The sequence below is a fragment of the Papio anubis genome, chromosome 15, assembly GCF_008728515.1.
Source record: "Papio anubis isolate 15944 chromosome 15, Panubis1.0, whole genome shotgun sequence".
NCBI lineage: Eukaryota > Metazoa > Chordata > Mammalia > Primates > Cercopithecidae > Papio > Papio anubis.
In genome coordinates, this window is record NC_044990.1 from 26,743,802 (window position 1) to 26,766,118 (window position 22,317).

General features: G+C 33.7%; 1 protein-coding gene across 1 annotated transcript in view; it reads left to right on the forward strand.

Moving 5' to 3' along the window:
- Positions 1 to 22,317, forward strand: part of RB1 (RB transcriptional corepressor 1) — a 170,170-nt gene that overhangs the window by 43,478 nt on the left and 104,375 nt on the right. Inside the window, exons 4-8 of the mRNA XM_031655844.1 lie at positions 1,343 to 1,462; positions 4,225 to 4,263; positions 5,343 to 5,410; positions 16,666 to 16,776; positions 19,761 to 19,903. Coding sequence (XP_031511704.1) covers positions 1,343 to 1,462; positions 4,225 to 4,263; positions 5,343 to 5,410; positions 16,666 to 16,776; positions 19,761 to 19,903 — 481 coding nt within the window. The remainder of the gene's footprint in view (positions 1 to 1,342; positions 1,463 to 4,224; positions 4,264 to 5,342; positions 5,411 to 16,665; positions 16,777 to 19,760; positions 19,904 to 22,317) is intronic.

Here is a 22,317-nt window from a genome sequence, read left to right on the forward strand (position 1 = left end):
ATCTGCACATTTGTTCCTTTCTCTTTTCTCTTCTAATCAACATTCTGATCTTCTATTCTTTGTCATTTCTACTCTTTCTTTATTTGCTTTTTCACATAGCTTGTCCTGGCTTCCCCATTCCTTTCTGTATCATGGGAACTTTAATAACCTTTTGGTTCCCCTGCTGATTAGCTGAAGCTTTTATTTCCCCAGTTCTTACGATAAGTATCTGATTGGTCCAGCCCATTTTTTTGAGTGAGGGCTATAACTCATTGGTTGCTGGACAGCCTATGGATGGGTCAGGTGACTATCTTTTGGTTCAGTTAGCTGCTTTGGTATAATTCCTTATACAAACTTCATGATTAGAAATTAGCATGTGAGATGTAGTTGATGATTGCTATCTTTAATATCCTGTTGGAAAATGTGTATATTGATGTTTCAAATAGGTTAATTTTTATGGAAAACAGTAACAAAGGATGATTTAAAGTTATTATTTAAACTGCTTAAATTTTTAAAATCAACTTTGCTTTTCCAAAAACAATTCAATTCTAAAATCATTGGTGGGGCAAATAAAGTATGCATTTTGGTGTGTATCTCTGACAGGAGGGTGCCACAGGGCCCAGAGCAGGATGTTAGAGTCAAAGTAGGGTGAGGAGGGCATCCTTTATGTGGGGGCAACCCGATGTGGCTGCTTGGTGTGCAGTGTCAGAGACTAAGCAGGGTGTGCAGGCAGCCGGTGCAGGGAGTCAGAGCACAAGGGAGGTGAGGAGGGCAGCCTACTGTGGGGAGTCGGAGCCCTACCATGGTGAGGAAGTGTCTATGCTAAGGGGTGGGGTAAGTCCAAAACTAGGAGTCGGTTCTGAGAAGAACAGAAAAGTGTCCACATGGGGGAGGGGTGGCTTTGGAGGTGGAAGATGGTTACTTACAGGGGGATTGATTAAATGAGTAAGTAAACTGAGGATGAATGGGTTCCAGGTTTCCCACTGTCAAAGAAGAGTTACAAATATAGAAAGGGAAACACTAAAATGAAGCATATGGTTTTATATTGGAATTGGATAAATGGATGTGAACTCATGTTTTTTAAAACATATAGACAGATACAGAATAAATATACACATATCTCTTCATGACCCTTCGTTTTCTTATATTCTCAATGATAAATAGATATAAGCATAGGTATATAGATAATAGAGGTGTAAGTTGAAGGCTAATTGTTTTTGCAATAAGTAATTCCTTCCAAAGGATATAGTAGTGATTTGATGTAGAGCTAATAATCTTTTGAATTGAAATATCTATGATTTGAAAACAAAATAACAAATTTTTAAGGTTACTGATTTACTTTTTTCTATTCTTTCCTTTGTAGTGTCCATAAATTCTTTAACTTACTAAAGGAAATTGATACTAGTACCAAAGTTGATAATGCTATGTCAAGACTATTGAAGAAGTATGATGTATTGTTTGCACTCTTCAGCAAATTGGAAAGGTAAAGTAAACATTTTATTAGGGTTATACTCTGATTTTTTATGTCATTGTTCATAATTAGATTCTGGGAATTATTTAACACGTTTAGTAAAGTTAGTATTACTTCTTAAACTTGTCCCTTTTCATGTGAGCTTATTAATTCTTAGCTTTTGTATTTATCCAGTAATATGCATTCTGAATGCTTCCTGCAAAATTAACCGTTTTATTGTCCTTTCATGTCTTCCATTTGTTTTCAAAAACTTTAAGCTTATCTCCCATTGTAGCCTTCTCTGCCAGAAAACTTCTAGTTCTGAATAGAATGATGACATAAATTTAAACTTCTTCCTAATAGTGTTATTTAGTTTGGAATGAGAAAACACTGGCAATGGAAGGTGTATGTGACCTATACTATGAAGTAACGATTTGTACTCCCAGTGGTGGCTTAGAAGACTTTTTCCATTACAGTTCAAGTAGGAGCATCATGAATATGCTTAGGTTAAGTTTTTTCTATACTTTTCATCAAAACTGTAGTCTCCTACCCCAAATGTTTCAGCCCTTAATTTGGCATATGTCTGTTATCATGTTTGTTTTGAGGCTCATTCCATTTGCGGTTAAGAGAATATGAAAGTTACTGTGTTAGCTAAATAAGCAATTTGTAATAGCATGGTAAAGGGAGAAGGGTAAAAGAGGCATGTCCGTATTCTAGAGAGAATGAGGATGCATATAGAGGTGGAAAGAAGCATCTCCTTAGGAGGATGCCTCTATTTTTCTCCCCCTTTTTCTTTTTTGATCACTAAAGCTTGACAACTGTGGTGGAGGATGAGAAAAAATAGAGAAAAAACTCAAAGGCCTAGGGCTTTTGAAGGAATGTCTTTTCTTGCCCCTGGTTTTAATTGTAATATGGTAGCATTGGCCATCTTTTTTTTTTTTTTTTTTTAGTCTTTTCTTGATGAGAATAGAAGCTTTTTACACAGGAAAAAGGAGAATTTTAAATTATTAATGGAGATAAATTATCTAAATAATTTGCATAACAAACATGAACTAATTATAGACTACTTTGAAAACACAGAAAGACATAAATAAAATATGAATCGACCAAAATGTCAACGGTGGAGAGAATCACTTTTCGTGTTTTAGAATGTTTCTTTTCTTTGGGTATTGTTTCACACTGAGTAGAATATTATGTGTTTGTGTGTGTGTGTGTGTGTGTGTGTGTGTGTGTGTGTATGTGTTTTGCTTTTAAAATTTACCTAATTGTGACTTTCTACATTTTTTTCTATTCTTTAAACTTGTTTATGACCTTTTAATTCATATCTGGTAGCTTATTTTAATATAATCCTAAATACAATGTTGCTTTAGAGGTTTTTTTTGGTCACAATATTATTTAGACCCCTGAAAAACTGGAAACAACTGTGTATTCACAACTGAAGTTAAGCAATAAATATTAAACGTATCTAAACATAAAATGTTATAAATATAAAATAAAATGTGATAAAGAATAATGGCAATATTGGAAAGTGCTTCTAATGTTAAACAAACGAAGCAGGATATACTCTGATTATAACTGTGTGTAAGGAAGGAACCTAGACCACTAATGCATAGAATGGAAATGACTGGAGAGAAGTTTACCAAAATGTTAACCCAAGTTTTATATGAGTAACCTACATTTGTAAGGAGGATGTATTACCTCTCTAGTAAACAAAGCAAGCAAAAACTTCTTTAAGCCAACTTTAATGAGTATTCTGTACATATAAGTACTTCAAGATCTATAATCATCAGGGTTTTTTTTTTTCTAGATACAGAATTTGGGGACTCGTTGGTAGGAGTGATTTGGGGTACAGGTCTGATTTTTTTTTTCCTGCTATGGTAATTTTGACTGGATGCTTCCAAGTTGTTTGCTCTGCTGTATGGGATAAGGAATCTGCTTGGATATTTGTTTCTGTTGTAAGAAGCAGAAATTACATAGCGGACAAAACATTACATTGTATATGTTTAAGAGTGAAGGGTAACTATAGTCGTGATTTTGGTCAGAGAAAAAACCATAGAAGGCAATGTCGGAATAGGGTTTACAAGAAAAACAGAAATTCACCAAGCAAAATGAGTGGGAACTGGGAGCAAGCATCTTAGAGATTAGCATGTGTACAAAGCCAAAGCAGTAATATCAGGATGTACTTTGATATTGCTAATGACTGAAAGGTAGGAAGGGATCAGATTGGTAGTAATCTTGGACTTTGCCCTACAGGCAGTGGAAACTCCTTGAATGATTTTAAACTAGGGAGTAACAGTCGGATTTGGCCTCAAAAGACCACTCAGGACTTTGTAAAAGGGACTTAAAATTTTTATTGACAAATCATATGAGATAATTTAGAGTAAACTTTACTAACCTTAGGTGGATCAGCAGGGTTTTTCCTATCTTATTTATACCTTTTTTTTTTTGAAGAGTAATTGAGAGGATTAACTGTGATACCAAAGCCTGTTTATTTCAGAGTAGGCTATATGAATGTATATGACTAGCAGTTAAATAGGTTTTTATGACCTGATCTAGGATTCTAACCAACTACAGTGTTACAAATGAACATAGGGAGTTCAGTCACTGTAATTAGATATTACAGTGATGTGAGATGTCATAAATTGGGAAAATCTACTTGAACTTTGTTTTGTAATGCTGTACATTTTTTGTTTTTAAAATGTATAGTTCTTAAAAGATGAATAAAGCATGAGAAAACTACTATGACTTCTAAACTATGAAAAAATGTTAAAAAATCATAATATTTTTCTTTTCAGGACATGTGAACTTATATATTTGACACAACCCAGCAGTTCGTAAGTAGTTCAGAGAACGTTATTTTTCACTTTAAAAAAAAGATTTTTCTGGAATAATCTCAAACATCTTGATAGTTAGGGTTAGTTTGATCGATTATAGCAGGCTACTTCATAAATGAAGCCCATAGATTTAAGTCCTGTGTAGATTATTTATCTTCTCACAAAGAAAATAATATAAAATACATGCCTTGTACTACAAGGAAGAACTAATAAGGTGGAATTGATTCAGGGCAACATATCACCAACTCTGAGAAAAATGCAAATTGCTTGACTAAATCTTTATTGAGGGTCTGTTAAAGGCACTTTATTAACTAAGAATCAGCATAATTTCTGTGTAAGAATAAATGTAAAAATCTGTATTACAATTTCCAAATGATTATTTTAAATGTATAATGCATGCTCTAACAGTATGCCAATATAGAGCTCCAGAGTTTTTTCTTGAAAATGGAATGAGTAGTACATGAGATTTTCTGCCCCATTGGAGTAGTATTGAAGATTATTAATATAAAGGGAAATTGTATATTTACTGATTAATTGATATCAATCTATTAATTCCAACAAGTGAATGTCTATGGAAAGATTATTGAGGCAAAGTGTTAAATTGGCAAACTAAAGTCATCCAAACCTTCATTTTTCTGCTCAGTGTTGATAGTTAATCAGAAAAAAAGAGCAAAAAATATTAAGGTAATTTGAAACAAAGTATATTATAGCATACTATGTCTTTTATATATTTTTATATTAGAATTGAAATATTCAGTATTTCTTTTACAAAATTTTTCTCTCAAAATATATACTTTTTTTCTTAATTTTTTTTTTTGCAGCTTCTCATGGTCAAGAATGTATACTGTTCTGTAGGCTAAATATCATATCTTAGAATTATAAGATATAGAAACATTAAATGAATAGAGATATTCAGGTGTAAATTATGCATTTAAAATGGACTGCATTCTATTATGCATTTAACTAAGGTCATTTTTTTTTTAAATGCACAACAAGAAACAATGAAAAAGTGTATCTGGAAAACATTCTTTCAGTGATACATTTTTCCTGTTTTTTTCTGCTTTCTATTTGTTTAATAGGATATCTACTGAAATAAATTCTACATTGGTGCTAAAAGTTTCTTGGATCACATTTTTATTAGCTAAAGGTAAGTTCATTATATTTATTAAATGCTAATATTTCAAATGTAATGATTAAATTGGCATTCCTTTGGACTGAATTCCCCAATTTTTATTGAGTAATGTACTCCTCTCTCATTCTCTACATGGCTTATTAACTGTTAGCAAGTTCTTTTAATTCTGGTACTAGAAACAACCTTGGAAGTGCTTTATTTCATTTATGTTTCTAATATTCCATCTTTCCTTCCTTTCTTTTTTTTAAAATAATGATGTTACTGTTTTCATAAAAATGATATTTGCTCATGAAAAATAATTCAAATAAAATAATTTCGGTCAGGAAAGCACAAAGAAAAATTACCTAAAATCTACCCAGGAATAATTGGCATTAAAATTACATAATTAGGATGCAGTTAAAGTATAGAGTTTTTATTATTTTTGTTTGTTTATGCAAACAGTGTTAACTTGTTATCAGTTAAAATAATGGGTTATAAGATAGTAGTTGCAAGCCTCATAGTAACCTCAAACCAAAAAACATACAATGTAGACATGAAAAATAAAAAGCAAGAAACCAAAGCATATCACCAGATAAAATTAACTTCACTAAAGGAAGACAAAAAGGAAAGAAAGAAGGAAGAGAAGACCACAAAACTACCAGAAAACAAATAACAAAATGGCATGAGTAAGTCCTTACTTATCAATAATAACATTGAGCGTAAATGGACTAAAGTCTCCAATTAAGAAAAACAAGACCCATTTGATCTGTATCCTACAAGAAACACACTTTGCCTATAAAGATACACGCCAACTGAAAACAAAGGGATGGAAACATATATTCCATGCCCACAGAAACCAAAATAAGAGCAGGGGTCACTATACTTGTATCAGACAAAGATTACAAAAACTTTAAGGACAAAGAAGGTCATTATATAATGATAAAGGGGTCAATTCAGCAAGAGGATATAACAGTGTTAAATATTTATGCAACTAATACTGGAACACCCAGATATATAAAGCAAATATTATTAGAGCTGAAAAGACACACAGGCCCCAATACAATAGAAATAGCTGGAGACTTCAACACCTCACTTTCAGCATTGAACAGATCTTCCAGACAGAAAAGCAACAAAGAAACATCAGACTTAATCTGCATTATATAGACCATATGAATCTAATAGATATTTATAGACCATTTCATCCAAGAATATACATTCTTCTCCTCTGCATATTGCTCATTCTCCAGGATAGACCATGTGTTAGGCTTAAAACATTAAAAAAGCATGAAATAATATCAAGCATATTTTCTGATCACAATAGAATAAAACTAGAAATTAATAACAAGGTATTTTGGAAACTGTACAGATACATGGAAATTAAACAACATGCTCCTGAATGACCATGGGTCAATGAAGAAATTAAGAGGGAAATTTAAAAAATTTTTGAAACAAATGATAATGGAAACTTATAACCAAAACCTATGGGATACAGTAAAAGCAGTACAAAGAGGGAAGTTTATAGCTGTAAGTGCCTACATCACAAAGAGGAAAACTTCTTTTTTAAAAAAAAAATTTATTTCAGATTTGGTGGTACATGTGATGGTTTGTTACATAGGTAAACTTGTGTCACAGGGGTCTGTTGTACCGCTTATTTCTCCACCCAGGAATTAAGCCCAGTATCCAATAGTTATCTTTTCTGTTCCTCTCCCTCCTCCCACCTTCCACCTTCAAGTAGACCCCAGTGTCTGTTGTTTCCTTCTTTGTGTTCTTAAGTTTTCATCATTTAGCTCCCACTTATAAGTGAGGTCATGCAGTATTTAGTTTTTTGTTCCTGCATTAGTTTGCTAAGGATAATAGCCTCCAGCTCTATCCATGTTCTTGTGAAAGACAGGATCTCATTCTTTTTTATGGGCTGCATAGTATTCCATGGTGTTTATGTACCACATTTTCTTTATCCAGTCTGTCATTGATGAGCATTTAGGTTGATTCCATGTCTTTGCTATTGTGGATAGTGCTGGAGTGAACATTTACATGCTTGTGTCTTTATGGTAGAATGATTTATATTCCTTTGGGTATGTACCCAGTAACGGGATTGCTGGATCCAAGGGTAGTTCTGCTTTTAGCTCTTTGCGGAATCATCAGACTGCTTTCTACAATGTGTGAACTAATTTACACTCCCACCAACAGTGTATAAGTGTTCTCTTTTCTTTGCAACCTCACTACTATCTGTCATTTTTTGACTTTTTAGTAATAGCCATTCTAACGGGTGTGAGATGGTATCTCATTGTGGTTTTGATTTACATTTCTCTAATGATCAGTGATATGGAGCTTTTTTTCATATGCTTATTGTCTGCATCTACGTCTTCTTTTGAAAAGTGTCTGTTCATGTGCCTCGCCCACTTTTTAATGGGGTTGGTTTTTTTCTCTTGTAAATTTGTCTAAGTTCCTTATAGATGCTGGATATTAGACCTTTGCCAGATGCATAGTTTGCACAATTTTCCTCCCATTCTGTAGTTTGTTTACTCTGTTGCTTGTTTCTTTTGCTGTGCAGAAGCTCTTGAGTTTAATTTGATCCCACTTGTCAATTTTTGATTTTGTTGTGATTACTTTTGGTGTCTTTATCATGAAGTCTTTGCCCATTCCTATGTCCAGGATCTATCCTTTTTGTTTTTTTTTTGAGACAGAGTCTCACTCTGTTGCCCAGGCTGGAGTGCAGTGGCAAAATCTTGGCTCACTGCAACCTCTGCCTCCCGGGTTTAAGTGATTATCTTGCCTCAGCCTCCTGAGTAACTGGGACTACAGGTGTGCACCACCATGCCCGGCTAATTTTTGTATTTTTACTAGGGATGGGGTTTTACTATGTTGGCGAGGCTGGTCTTGAACTCCTGACCTCAGGTGATCCACGCTCCTCAGCCTCCCAAAGTGCTGGGATTACAGGCATGAGGCACCACACCTGGCCATCTTTAATCCATCTTGAGTTGATTTTTGTACATGGTGTAAGGAATGTCCAGCTTCAATCTTCTGCATATGGCTAGCCACTTATGCTAGCACCAGTTGTTGAAATGAGAGTCTTTTCCCCATTGCTTGTTTTTATCAGCTTTGTCAAATAGATCAGCTGGTCCTAGGTGTGCAGCCTTATTTCTGGGTGCTCTATTCTGTTCCATTGGTCTACACTATTCTGAAAAAAATGTGCCTGTGCCTGTTTTTGTACCAGTAACATGCTGTTTTGGTTACTGTAGCCCTGTAGTATGGTTTGAAGTTGGATAATGTGATGCCTCCAGCTTTGTTCTTTTTGCTTAGGATTGCCTTGGCTATTCGGGCTCTTTTTTGGTTCCATTTGAATTTTAAAATAGTTTTTTCTATTTCTGTGAAGAATGTCATTGGTAGTTTGATAGGAATAGCATTGAATCTGTAAATTTTTGGGGGCAGTGTGGCCATTTTAATGATATTGATTCTTCCTATCTGTGAGCATGGGATGTTTTTCCATGTGTTTGTGTCATCTCTGATTTCTTTGAGCAGTGTTTTGAAATTCTTGTTGTAGAGAGCTTTCACCGCCCTGGTTAGTTGTATTCCTATGTATTCTTTTTGTGGCAATTTTTAATGGGATTGCCTTTCTGATTTGGCTCTCAGGTTTGCTCTTGTTGGTGTATAGAAATACTAGTGATTTTTATACGTTGATTTTGTATCCTGAAACTTTACTGAAGTTGTTGATCAGCTGAAGGAGCTTTTGGGCTCTAAGTCTATAGGGTTTTCTAGATATAGAATCATGTCATCTGCCACAGAGATAGTTTGACTCCCTCTCTTCCTATTTTGATGCCCTTTATTTCTTTCTCTAACCTGAGTGCTCTGGTTAGGACTTCCAATACTTTGTTGAATAGGAGCAGTAAAAAAGGGCATACTTGTCTTGTGCCAGTTTTCAAAGGGAATGCTTCAAGCTTCTGCCCATTCAGTATGATGTTGGCTGTGGGTTAGTTATAGGTGAAAAAAGAGGAAAAACTCAAACAATCTAACATTGCATCTTAAAGAAGTATAAAAATAAGAGCAAATCAAACCCCAAATTAGTAGAAGAAAAGAAAGATCAGAGCAGAAATAAATGAAATTGCAATGAAAAAAAATTGCAAAAGATCAATGAAACGAAGTGTTTTTATTTAAAAGTTAAACAAAATTGACAAGCCTTGAGCTAGATTAAGGGAAAAAGAGAGAAGATACAAATAAAATCAGAAATGAAAAAGGAGATACTACAACTGATACTGCAGAAACTAAAATTATAGAAGTCATTAGTGGCTTCTATAAGGAACTATATGCCAATAAACTGGAAAATATAGAAGAAATGGGCAAATTTCTAGACATGTACAACTTACCAAGATTCAACCAGGAAGAAATCCAAAACCTGAACAGAACAATAACAAGTAATGAGATTGAAGCCATAAAAAGTCTCCTAGTAAAGAAAAGCCTAGGACCTGATGACTTCACCGCTGAATTGTACCAAACATTTAAAGAAGAACTAATATCAATCCTACTTAGAGTATTCTGAAAAATAGAGTAGGAAGAAATACTTCCAAACTCATTCTATAAGGCCTGTATTACTCTGGTAATACCCTGTATTACCAAAACCAGATAAAGACACACTACAAAAAGAAAACTACAGGCCAGTATTTCTGAGGAATATTGATACATAAATCTTCAACAAAACACTAGCAAACTGAATTCAATAATACATTAGATAGATCATTCATTATATCCAAGTGGGATTTATCCCTGCAATGCAAGGATGGTTCAACATACACAAATCAATGTGGTATGTCATATCAACAGAATGAAGGACAAAAATCATATGATCCTTTCAACTGATGCTGAAAAAGCATTTGATAAAATTCAGCATCCCTTCATGATCAAAACCCAAAAAAAACTGAGGATAGAAGGAACATACCTTAACATAATAAAAGTCATACATAACAGACCCACAGCTAGTATAATACTTAATGGGGAAAAACTGAAAGCCTTTCCTCTAAGATCTAGAACATGACGAGGATGTCCACTGTCACCACTGTTATTCAGCGTAGTACTGGAAGTCCTAGATAGAGTAGTCAGACAAAAGATATAAAGGGAATCCAGATTGGAAAGGAAGAAGTCAAGTTATCCTTGTTTGCAGATGATACAATCTTATATTTGGAAGAACCTAAAGACTCCACAAGAAAACTATTTTAACTAATAAACAAGTTCAGTAAAGTTAAAGGATAGAAAATCAACATATGAAAATCAGTAGTGTTTCTGTATGCCAACAGTGAATAATATGAAAAAGAAATTTTAAAAGTAATCCTATTTACAATAGCTACACATAAAATAAAATGCCTAGGAATTAACCACAGAAGTGAAAGATCTCTATAATAAAAACCATAGAATACTGATGAAAGAAATTGAAGAGCACACCAAAAAAATGGAAAAATATTTTATGTTGTTCATGGATTGGAAGAATTAATATTGTTAAAATGTCCATACTACCCAAAGCAATCTATAGATTCAATGCAATTCCTATCAAAATACCAATGACATTCTTCACAGAAACAGAAAAAAATAGTCCTAAAATTTGTATGGAACTACAAAAGACCCAGAATAGCAAAAGCTATCCTAAGCAAAAAGATGACATTGCTTGACTTCAAATTATACTACAGAGCTATAGTAACCAAAACAGCATGGTACTGGCATAAAAGCAGACACATAGACCAATGGAGCAGAATAGAGAGCCCAGAACCAAATCCAGATACCTACAGTGAACTCATTTTTGGCAGTGACCAAGAACATAGTCTGGGGAAAAGACAGTCTCTTCAATAAATGGTGCTGGGAAAACTGGATATCCATATGCAGAATAATGAAACTAGACCCCTATCTGTCACCATATACAAAAATCAAATCAAAATGATTAAGGACTTAAATCTAAGACCTCAAACTATGAAACTACTATAATAAAACATTGGGGAAAATCTCCAGGACATTGGTCTGGGCAAAAATTTCTTGAGAGATACCTCACAGACAGGCAACCAAAGGAAAAATGGACAAACGAGATCACATCAATTTAAAAAGCTTCTGCATAGCAAAGGATACAATGAATGAAGTGAAGAGACAACCCACATTCTGTGGGAAAAAATATTTGCAAACTACCCCTCTGACAAGTAATTAATAACCAGAATATGTAAGGAACTCAAACAACTCTATGGGAAAAAATCTAATAATCTGACCAAAAAATTGGCAAAAGATTTGAATACACATTTCTCCAAAGAAGACATACAAATGACGAACAGGTATACGAAAAGGTGCTCAACATCAGTGATCATCAGAGAAATGCACATCAAAACTACAATGAGATATCTATCTCACTGCAGTTAAAATGGCTGATATTCAAAAGACAGGCAATAACAAATGCTGGCTAGGATATGGAGAAAAGAGAACCCCTGTACACTGTTGGTGGGAATGTAAATTAGTACAACTACTATAGAGAACAGTTTGGAGGTTTCTCAAAAAAATTAAAAATTGAGCTGCCATATTATCCAACAATCCCACTGCCAGGTATATAGCCAACAAAAGGAAGTCAGTATATCAAAGAGGTATCTGCACTCCTATGTTTGTTGCAGCACTGTTTACGATAGCTAAGATTTGGAAGCAACTTAAGTGTCCATCAACAGATGAATTGATAAAGAAAATATGATACATATACACAATGGGGTACTGTTCAGTCATAAAAAAGAATGAGGTCTAGTCATTTGTGACAACATGGATGGACCTGGAGATCATTTATGTTAAATGAAATAAGCCGGGTACAGAAAGACAAACATATATTGTCATTTATTTGTAAGATCTAAAACTCAAATCTAAACTCATGGACCTAGGGAGTAGAAGGATGGTTACCAGAGGCTGGGAATGGCGGGGGCGGGGGGCGGATTTGGGGGAGGTGAGGATGGTTAATGGGTCCAAAAACATAGAAAAAATGAATAAGACCTGTTTGATAGCACAACAGGGTGACTTTAGTCAATAATACCTTAATTGTACATTTTAAAATAACTTAAAGAGTGTAATTGGATTGTTTGTAACTCAAAGGATAAATGCTTGAGGAGATGGATATCCCATTCTCCATAATGTGATTATTTCACATTGCATGCCTGTATCAAAACATCTCACATACCCCATAAATATATATATATTATATACCTACAAAAATTAAAATTTAAAAAATTATGTAATTGTCATTCCAGATATATCTTCATATATACATTTTGATTAAAAAGATGGGTAGTTGAGTGCATTCATGAATATAATTTTCTAAAACTAGGTTCATATTATAGTGCTACCTTCAAAATATAAAAATTAATTTCACTGAAACTTTACAGAAGAAAATAAAGAGAAATGGAAGGAATTGCTTAAATTTAGATAAATATTTTGCCACTTTAAGTGATATTATTTCAAAAAATATTTCTCTAAGATTATGAAAAAATGTGAAAAAATTAAGAGGTCTTTGTTTGTGTTTTTATTTAAAGCAATATACATTAATCTGCTTTGAAGAAGGTTACTATCCTCACTCTACCTGTTGCCTCCCCCTCTCCATTTTCAGATTAGTACGTTTTATTGTTATGACGTTATCAAGTATTATAACATTTAAATTCTATTTTGTCATTATAATTATTGTACTTGGTTAGTCTCAGTTCTGTGTGTAAATGGATTCTAAGGTTATCGTAACTCCTATGTTATAGTTTTTCCATTTCTCAGTTCTTTATTTTTATTCATCTCTTAGCTGGGCTGTATTTTACCATCAAGAAGTTTTTAAAAATATGCTTTTTGGTTCCATGTCCTTTATGTTTGACATGTTTATGAGTCATGTCTATAGCTTTTATACTTGAAGGACAGCTTTGTCATGTATTCTATTCTTGTGTCATATTTTGTTTTCCTAAGGACAATATTTTCTGGCATTGAACATTGCTGTTAAGAAAACAGACTAGCTTAATTCCCCTCCTCATTTACTTCCTAAAGAATTTTTTTTAAACTTTGAGGTTTAATACCTTAACCAGGATAATATTTCTTGATTATGTTATTCTGTAGTAGCTTTTTTTTTTGAGCACCGTATCCTTTTTTAAACTGAAGGTTCTGCTGTTCATTTTAGAAAATCTTAACATACTCTATTTAAAAATATTCTATTCAGCTAGGTTGTTCTATACCATTGTATTTTGGGAACATTTTCTTATGTTGGATTGCTTTTGTTCTCCCTATTTATTGTCTTCTCTCATATTATTCTGAATTTAAAAATCTTTTTCTTAAGTATTGGCTGTTTTTATCTGAAGTATTTTTTCCATTTTGAGCTTAACTATTTTTGTAATGGTGTTATTTGGTCCTCAGCTTTTTTCTTAGCTTGTCTAGTTCCTTGCTTTTATATAATTTGTTCATTAAGTTCCTTTTTATGATACATTTTTATTGAATTGGATTTATAATAGACTGAATTATTCAATAATATGTATTTGGATCACCAAACAAATATATTGAGAATAGCAAGTGGATTTTAACTCTCCCGGTAACCCAGATCAATTGCTAGTGGCTTTCTGGCCCATTGTGTTAAGAAGGACTCTAGATTAGCATCAGGTCTCTGCAGGGAGGGGTACACTTAGTGATGACTGCCATGTAAAAGCTATGAGATGGTGATGGTGATGCTACCCTCTTATCTCAGAGGCACGTTTACATTTCATATAGTACATTACAGGTGACTAAAGGTCATGGTTGTGCATCAGAGAGGGTAAGATGATGATTAGGAGAAGCTTCAATATTACCATTTATTTATTGATTCAACAGTTATTTATTAGAATTTACAATGTCTCAAGCATGATACTAGGTGCTAGGATAAAGTGGTGGAAGATATATATGGTCCCTGCTCAGATAGAACTTATAGTCAAGTAAGGGAGATAGACATTAAATGAACAATCACAGAAATACTTAACTACATTTGTGATAAGAAATGTAAAGGGAAAGTGTATTCCCCCAATGGGTTTGTCCTGCTGGCTGCACAGACAAAATCAGTCCACGAAGATTGTGGCATTGCAGTAGAGAGAGTTTAATTGACCACTAGACTGACCCATGTGGGAGAACTGGAGTTATCACTCAAATCAGCCTCAGCTTGTTAAGTTCTTAGTGCAGGAACTCAGGGCATTTTCTTCTTTGAGATTATCTTTCAGGTTGGGTTCTCTGTCTGATTTTTTTCCCCCTTCTTATGTTGTGATTCTTTTTTGATTTTCTATGTTTAATAATCACTGTGCTTTTCTCCCTCATATTGCTGGGACTGTATGTGTGTAACCCTGACTTGGCATTCTGTTTTCTCTGATTTAATGTGAGTGAATATCCCTTCACTCTGCACTTAATCTGTGACTTGTTTATGTTCCCCAAAGAGCTATGGTATGGGAGCAGGCATTTTTATTATATCTACTTTTAGTCAGGAGGTAAGGGAGAAAGTAGATAATTCAACTGTAATCATACAAGCAGTTGTTGTTCTGAGTTTTTGTTAGAATGAACTTTATAACAAAACACTTCTAGCGGCAGTTTTATCTTTTTTCTATAGCGAATTGTTTTGGGATTCAAATTCTCCCCAGTTCAACACAGTATGCTAGAGTCTCTATGCTGTCAAAAAAAAATAAGCTATAGTTGTTTACTTCCTCCATTTTACCCTTCTCTCAGCAGCAGTTTCTCCCTCCAAGTCAGAGAGCAAAAGATGAGGATACCCTTTGAGTTAATCTCTCTCAGTCTCTCATCTGGTATTGGTACCAGCACTTTAATACCTAATAAAATGAAAGCAAAAGAATGTACTTGAGAGAGATTCTTTCATCTGACGTCATTTAACCGTTTTTACCTAGAAATCCATGATATCGTTCTTTACCACTATGGTATTTTAAAATAACTTATTTGTGAATATATTGCAAACATATGTTTTGCACCATACCATTATATCTAGAAAACCTATAAAAATGCAAGGTTATCTGTTTTCTCACAAAGTTTCTGCACTTCCAGTTTTTGTTGAGATTTTTACTGGTTTAGCAGTCAGATACTCAGAAGATAGAAAGTGAATCAAACTGAACTTTTCTTTTAAAAATAATGTATAACATGGAGCCATAAGCAAATTTGTGATAGTTATCATGTAAAATAAAATGTAAAATAAAATACTATGTAATAGTGTGTGTTTTATCATGATTTGTATATTTTATGTAGCTACACTATTTGTTTTCTTGGGTATCTGTTACATGCATTTATTTTTCTCACAGCCATCTAGTTGTGTATATATTCTAATAACTTTAAAGATTTTATGGTGAACAATTATTTTATAGATGACTTTAAATTTATATACTAATTTTGTTATCTCTTAATGGTTCTGATTATTATAAGATTTTAGAGGGGTTGAAATTAAAAATATATAAGGTTTAGATGTAAATAATTGGAATAAAATCATAATTTTATAAATAAAATAATTATTTTAAATTTTTAGATAGTGAGAATAAATCGAATAATTGGAATTAGAATAAATTCTAATAAACTTAGTGATTTTATATAATAAATATAATACTTTATAAAATTGGAATTAAATATTTTAATTCTAATTATATTATAAATAAAATATTTATTATACAGACATAAAGAAAATATTTATAAAATTAGAATTATAATTTTTTTTTTTTTTTTGAGATGGAGTCTCGCTCTGTTGCCCAGGCTGGAGTGCAGTGGCGCGATCTTGGCTCACTGCAAGCTCCGCCTCCCGGGTTCACGCCATTCTCCTGCCTCAGCCTCTGGAGTAGCTGGGATTACAGGTGCCCGCCACCACGCCTGGCTAATTTTTTGTATTTTTAGTAGAGACGGGGTTTCACTGTGTTAGCCAGGATGGTCTCGATCTCCTGACCTAGTGATCCGCCCATCTTGGCCTCCCAAAGTGCTGGGATTACAGGCGTGAGCCACCACACCCGGCCCAAATAAATTTTAAAAAGCAAAATTTATAATGATTTTAGACATACAGAATTATTATAGAAATACTTAAATGTAAAATTCTCATAGTAGACTTAACACTCGATTTATAACTCCATAACTTTATATATTTCTATTTTATATATTTTATACCTTTTGAAACAGATTTCTTTTTGCAAAAAAAAGAAAGAAAATCTTTACCATGCTCATAGTTGAAGGAATGAATTTATGGATATACTCTACCCTACAATTTTCTCTGATACAGAGATCTGAATCTCTAACTTTCTTTAAAAATGTAAAATTTTTTTTTTCAGGGGAAGTATTACAAATGGAAGATGATCTGGTGATTTCATTTCAGTTAATGCTATGTGTCCTTGACTATTTTATTAAACTCTCACCTCCTGTGTTGCTCAAAGAACCATATAGTAAGTATTTAATTTATGCCCCTTTTACTTTCTCATTCGGCAGTTGCTTATTGAATGTCTAGTGGGTACCAAACATGGTTCTGAGGCTGACAGGATGATAAAAAATAAATCAGACATGGACTTTGCCCTTAAGTAGTGTAAGTTATAGAAGGAAAGATAAGACATGTAAACAAATGATTAGAGTATATGGTAGAAAGTGGTTTGGGTCAAAATACAACAAATGGAGGTTCAGGAGACAAGAAAGTTTTTCCAGCTGTGGAAGACCAAAGAATACTGTATAAAAGAAGTAGTATTTGAAATTAACATCTAAGACTGGTTAGGATTGGGGAAAGGCATTCTCAGTAAATATGTTGGGAGAGGGCATGCCCAGTGAAGAAAAGCAAGAAACAAGAAAAAGATATGAATGAAATTGTGTGGGAAGAGTGGCCTATTATATGGGAAACAGCTTAACTAAGTTTTTATTACTATTGGATGTTGTAATAACTATGTTTTTTTTGTATATAAGCTGTGACTCATACTATTTCAGTGGGTGATGAGTGATGAGATGGGAAGTACATTTAAATAAAAATAACTTGCTAATATAATTAGATAGCATTAAAGAAGTATGAGTGGCTGGGCTCGGTGGCTCAAGCCTGTAATCCCAGCACTTTGGGAGGCCGAGACGGGCGGATCACAAGGTCAGGAGATCGAGACCATCCTGGCTAACATGGTGAAACCCCGTCTCTACTAAAAAACACAAAAAACTAGCTGGGCGAGGTGGCGGGCGCCTATAGTCCCAGCTACTTGGGAGGCTGAGGCAGGAGAATGACGTAAACCCGGAAGGAGGAGCTTGCAGTGAGCTGAGATCCGGCCACTGCACTCCAGCCTGGGCGACAGAGGGAGACTCCGTCTCAAAAAAAAAAAAAAAAAAAAGAAGTATGAGTAAGGTATATTCCTTTTAACCTAGAATTGCTTCCTTTCATGGCCTCAAGAGTAGGATTTCAAAGTCACTTATATTAGTATATACAGAAAACTGTAAACTTTCCTACGGTCAGACTAACTCCTTGCTTCTGAAGTGATGAAAGTATTAATGCTAAAAATAATAGATAACATGGACGTTTCAAAGTGTTGAAATGGGTGGAAGGATGAAGCCTCATTAAACTTTGTGAACAAGAATTTAGTGGAAAAATGAAGTCTGGAGCAGAATTTTGAAAGTGTGTTGAACATGGTTTGGCAGAGAAGGCAGAAACTATCATTTAGCAGAAACTGCATGCAAAGAAAGAAAGAAAAAAAAACTTCTATATAGAAAACAAATATACTTCAAATTTTCTCCCAAATTTTATAAATTTCCTTTATGTACCCTTTTCTCACTTTTTTTCAATGTTGTAACTTAATAAGTTGATGTTGCAAGTTACTTTAGGTTGACAATCTTTGTTCTTTTGAATAATTCAAATGTACATTTGAATTCTCTAAGTGCTCTGTTAAAGAGAAATCAGCATGAGGTATTATTGAACTGACCGAATATGGTAACTCTTAATTAACTTTTGTTGTAGAGAATTTCAAATGAATACAAAAATAGACAGTAGTATAATAAGCCTCCATGTACTTATCATGTAACTTCAACAGATAACTTACAGTTAATCTGTAGCCCCATCGCCTGCTCAGTTCCCCCAGCTGTTATTTTGAAGCACATCTTTGCATACCATTTCATCCTTATATATCTCAGTATGTATCTCTAAAAAATACTTTTAAAAAAGTGTAATTACAGTGCCGTTTGTTATCACACCTAAAAATCAATAAATAGTGACTCGTTAATATTACTGAATATCTACAAAGTGCTCAGATTTTCTTGTAAAAATAATTTAATTTTTTTTTTACAGGTTGACTGTATCAGAATCAAAATAAGATTTATACTTTGTGATTGGTTGACATGTTTTAAAAACTCTTTTAAAAGTTTCTCTTCCATCCTTTCTTTTTTTCCTTGTAATTTTTTTTTTAAATAATCAGATTGTCTTGAGTTTTCCACAGTGTGGTTTTTGCTAATCATATTCTGTGGTATAGTTTAACATGTTCCTCTGTCCTCTCAATTTCTTGTAAGTTGTTGATTGGATCTAGAGGCAATACATACTTTTTATACTTAATCATCTGTAATTTTTTTTTTTTTTTTCCAAGACAGAGTCTCACTCTGTCGCCCAGGCCTGGAGTGCAGTGGCACGATCTCGGCTCACTGCAACCTCTGTCTCCCGGGTTCAAGCAATTCTTCTGCTTCAGCCTCGCGAGTAGCTGGGACTATGGGCATGCAGCATCACGCCTAGCTAATTTTTGTATTTTTAGTAGAAACGGGGTTTCACCATGTCGGCCAGGCTGGTCTTGAACTCCTGACCTCGTGATCCACCTGCCTTGGCCTCCCAAAGTACTGGGACTACAGGCGTGATCCACCACACCTGGCCATCTATAATATTTTTAATAGCTGAACCTGTATTTAGTTTGGATTGGGAATGCTCAAAATAATCCAGGAGATTTTTAAAAATCACAGTTTATTATCATATTATTATATTTACTATAATATATTTATACCTATCTCTTAAAGACATCATAATTTACTAAAACTTAAAATATTGTTTTTATGCTATGTCTAGAAATTGAATTCAGAAATATTTGCTAATTATTTTTAAGACTCTAAGACAGAAAACATTTTTTTCCTCTTGCAGACTAAGATGCACTTAGATTTAGTTTGAAAGTTGGCTATTTGTATGCCTTCTCTTTGTATTTGTTTATGAGACTGTAGTTTACAGTTCTTTTTGGGCTGTTTGGGAGCAGAGTAGACGAGGGATGACAAAAACTAATATTAGTACATAATTCGTAGTAGATATGGATGAAATTGTTATCCTTCTAATAAGTAAAAGTAGTCCAAGATTATTTTTGACCTAAGTTATAGTTAGAATACTTCATTATTTTATATGATGGATGTACAATTGTTCTTATCTAATTTACCACTTTTACAGAAACAGCTGTTATACCCATTAATGGTTCACCTCGAACACCCAGGCGAGGCCAGAACAGGAGTGCACGGATAGCAAAACAACTAGAAAATGATACAAGAATTATTGAAGTTCTCTGTAAAGAACATGAATGTAATATAGATGAGGTAATTTAACTTCATGATTTCTTTAAAACAGTTAAAGTAGACTTAGATGTAAGTTCTCCCTAACAATATTTACTTCTTTTGTGATGAGCATGTTTTTTGTAATTAGTGCTAACTCTTTTGCAGTAATAAAATATTTAGAAAAAATTAATTTGTTATATTTAGTTACTTTGAGTTTAAAGAGAGTAGCTCCCTCACTCTGGAATCACTGAAAAGTATATAATCAAGACAATAGTTTTCAAATGTAGTTTTTTATTTTATTCCTCTGAGATTACTGATACCCCTAATGTTTTAAAATACCCTACCAAGGCTGGGCGTGGTGGCTCACACCTGTAATCCCAGCAATTTGGGAGGCTGAAGTGGGAGGATTTCTTGAGGCCGGGCGGTCTAAACCAGCCTGAACAACATAGTGAGACTCCGTCTCTACAAAATACATATTTAAAAAAATGAGCTGGGCATGGTGGCATGTGCCTGTAGTGCCAGCTACTTGGGAGACTGAGGCAAAAGGACTGCTTGAGCCCAGAAGTTTGAGGTTACAGTGAGCCATGATTGCACGACTGCCCTCCAGCGTGGGCATCAGAGTGAGACTATGTCTCTAAAAACCAACCAACCAACCAAAAAAGCCCTGCTTAGAAAACTCTAGTGCTCTAGTGTTTTGGTTTAGTGATAAGTGATACCGACATTAAATTTCTGTTTCGCCTTCTATAATTACTCTCTTTCTAAATATGACAGCACATAATAACTGCTGGAGAATACATATGAATTACTTATCTTGCTCATAGAATGTGGCTTTTCCAAGGAATCTTACAAATAATGTATTAAATCTCCTTTTTATAATGAGTAAACAAGCTTCCAGGGACTGATAGCTTATTATTAACAGAGTCTCCATTAGACTTTGGGATATCTGGTACTACTGCTTCTTTCCTTTTTACCATACAGTTTTTTTCATAATTTGTTTTATTGTCCACAATCACTAACACCAGATAGCAGTAAAAAATGTTACATCTTTGAAATTTCTCTGTTAACTTTGGGAAGGAATGGGAATGTGGTCCTAAAATCTAATTTAAGAAGTATTAGAATGATTTATCAAGATATATCATAGTTTTTGCACTATGGCTTACTAATTTCAACAAATATACAGTTAACTCTTGAACAACAGGTTTGAATTGCATGGGTCCATTTACACACAGATTTATTTAATTACATATATTAGAAAAATTTTTGGAGATTTGCAATAATTTGAAAAAACTTGTAGCAAACCATGTAGCCTAGAAATACTGAAAAAATTAAGAAAAAGGCATGTCATGAATGCATAAAATATATGTAGATACTAGTCTATTTTATCATTTACTATACCATAAAATATATACAAATCTATTTAAAAAGTTAAAATTTATCAAAACTTATACAAGCACAGACTGTACATGGTGCCATTTGCAATCACAAGAAATGTAAACAAACATGAAGATGCAATATTAAGTCATAATTTCATAAAATTAACTAGTCCATATTGTACTATTGTAATAATTTTGTAGCCTGTTGCTATTGCGGTAAGCTCAAGTGTTGTATCCACTTAAAAAGCTGCCCCGTGACACTAATCATCTCCATGTGAGCAGTTCATCTTTCCAACAAATTGAATATTGCAATAAAAAGTGACTTCTTGAGGTTTTCACTATTTTTTATCATGTTTAGTGCAAGACCATAAACTTTGAATAACACCATAGGACCCATGAGGAGTTGCACTAGTGATGCTGGAATTTTTCCCAAGAAGCAGAGAAAAATCATGACGTTACAAGAAAAAGTTGAATTACTTGATAAGTACTGTAGATTGAGGTCTATAGCTTCAGTTGCCTGCTGTCTCAGGCAGATGATTTTTGTTAACAGATGACATAAACTTACTGTAAATGTATTTTCTCTTCTTACAATTTTCCTAATATTTTCTTTTCTCTATTTTTATCATAAGATGATATATATATAGTATGTATATATAGTACATATACAAAATATATGTGCATCAAATCTTTATGTTATTGGTTGGCTTCCAGTCAACAGTAGGCTGTTAGTTAAATTTTGGGTACTCAAAAGTAATCGATAGACCTGTAGTCTCAGCTACTTGGGAGGCTGAGGTGGAAGGATGGCTTGAGCCCAAGCGTTCGAAGCTGTAATGCATGTGATGGCACCTGTGAATAGCCACTACACTCCAGCCTAGGCAATATAGAGAGACCCCTTCTCTAAGAAAATAATAAAAAATAAAAAAGTTATACACAGATGTTTTTACTGCATGGGGGACTGACACCTCTAACTTACCCTGCATTTTTCAAGAGTCAACTTTGTATAGATATAGATATATCAACTTTATATATTCTAAAAAAGAAGTTCTGGAAAAGAAAACATGTTATGTAGAAATATTAATAGTA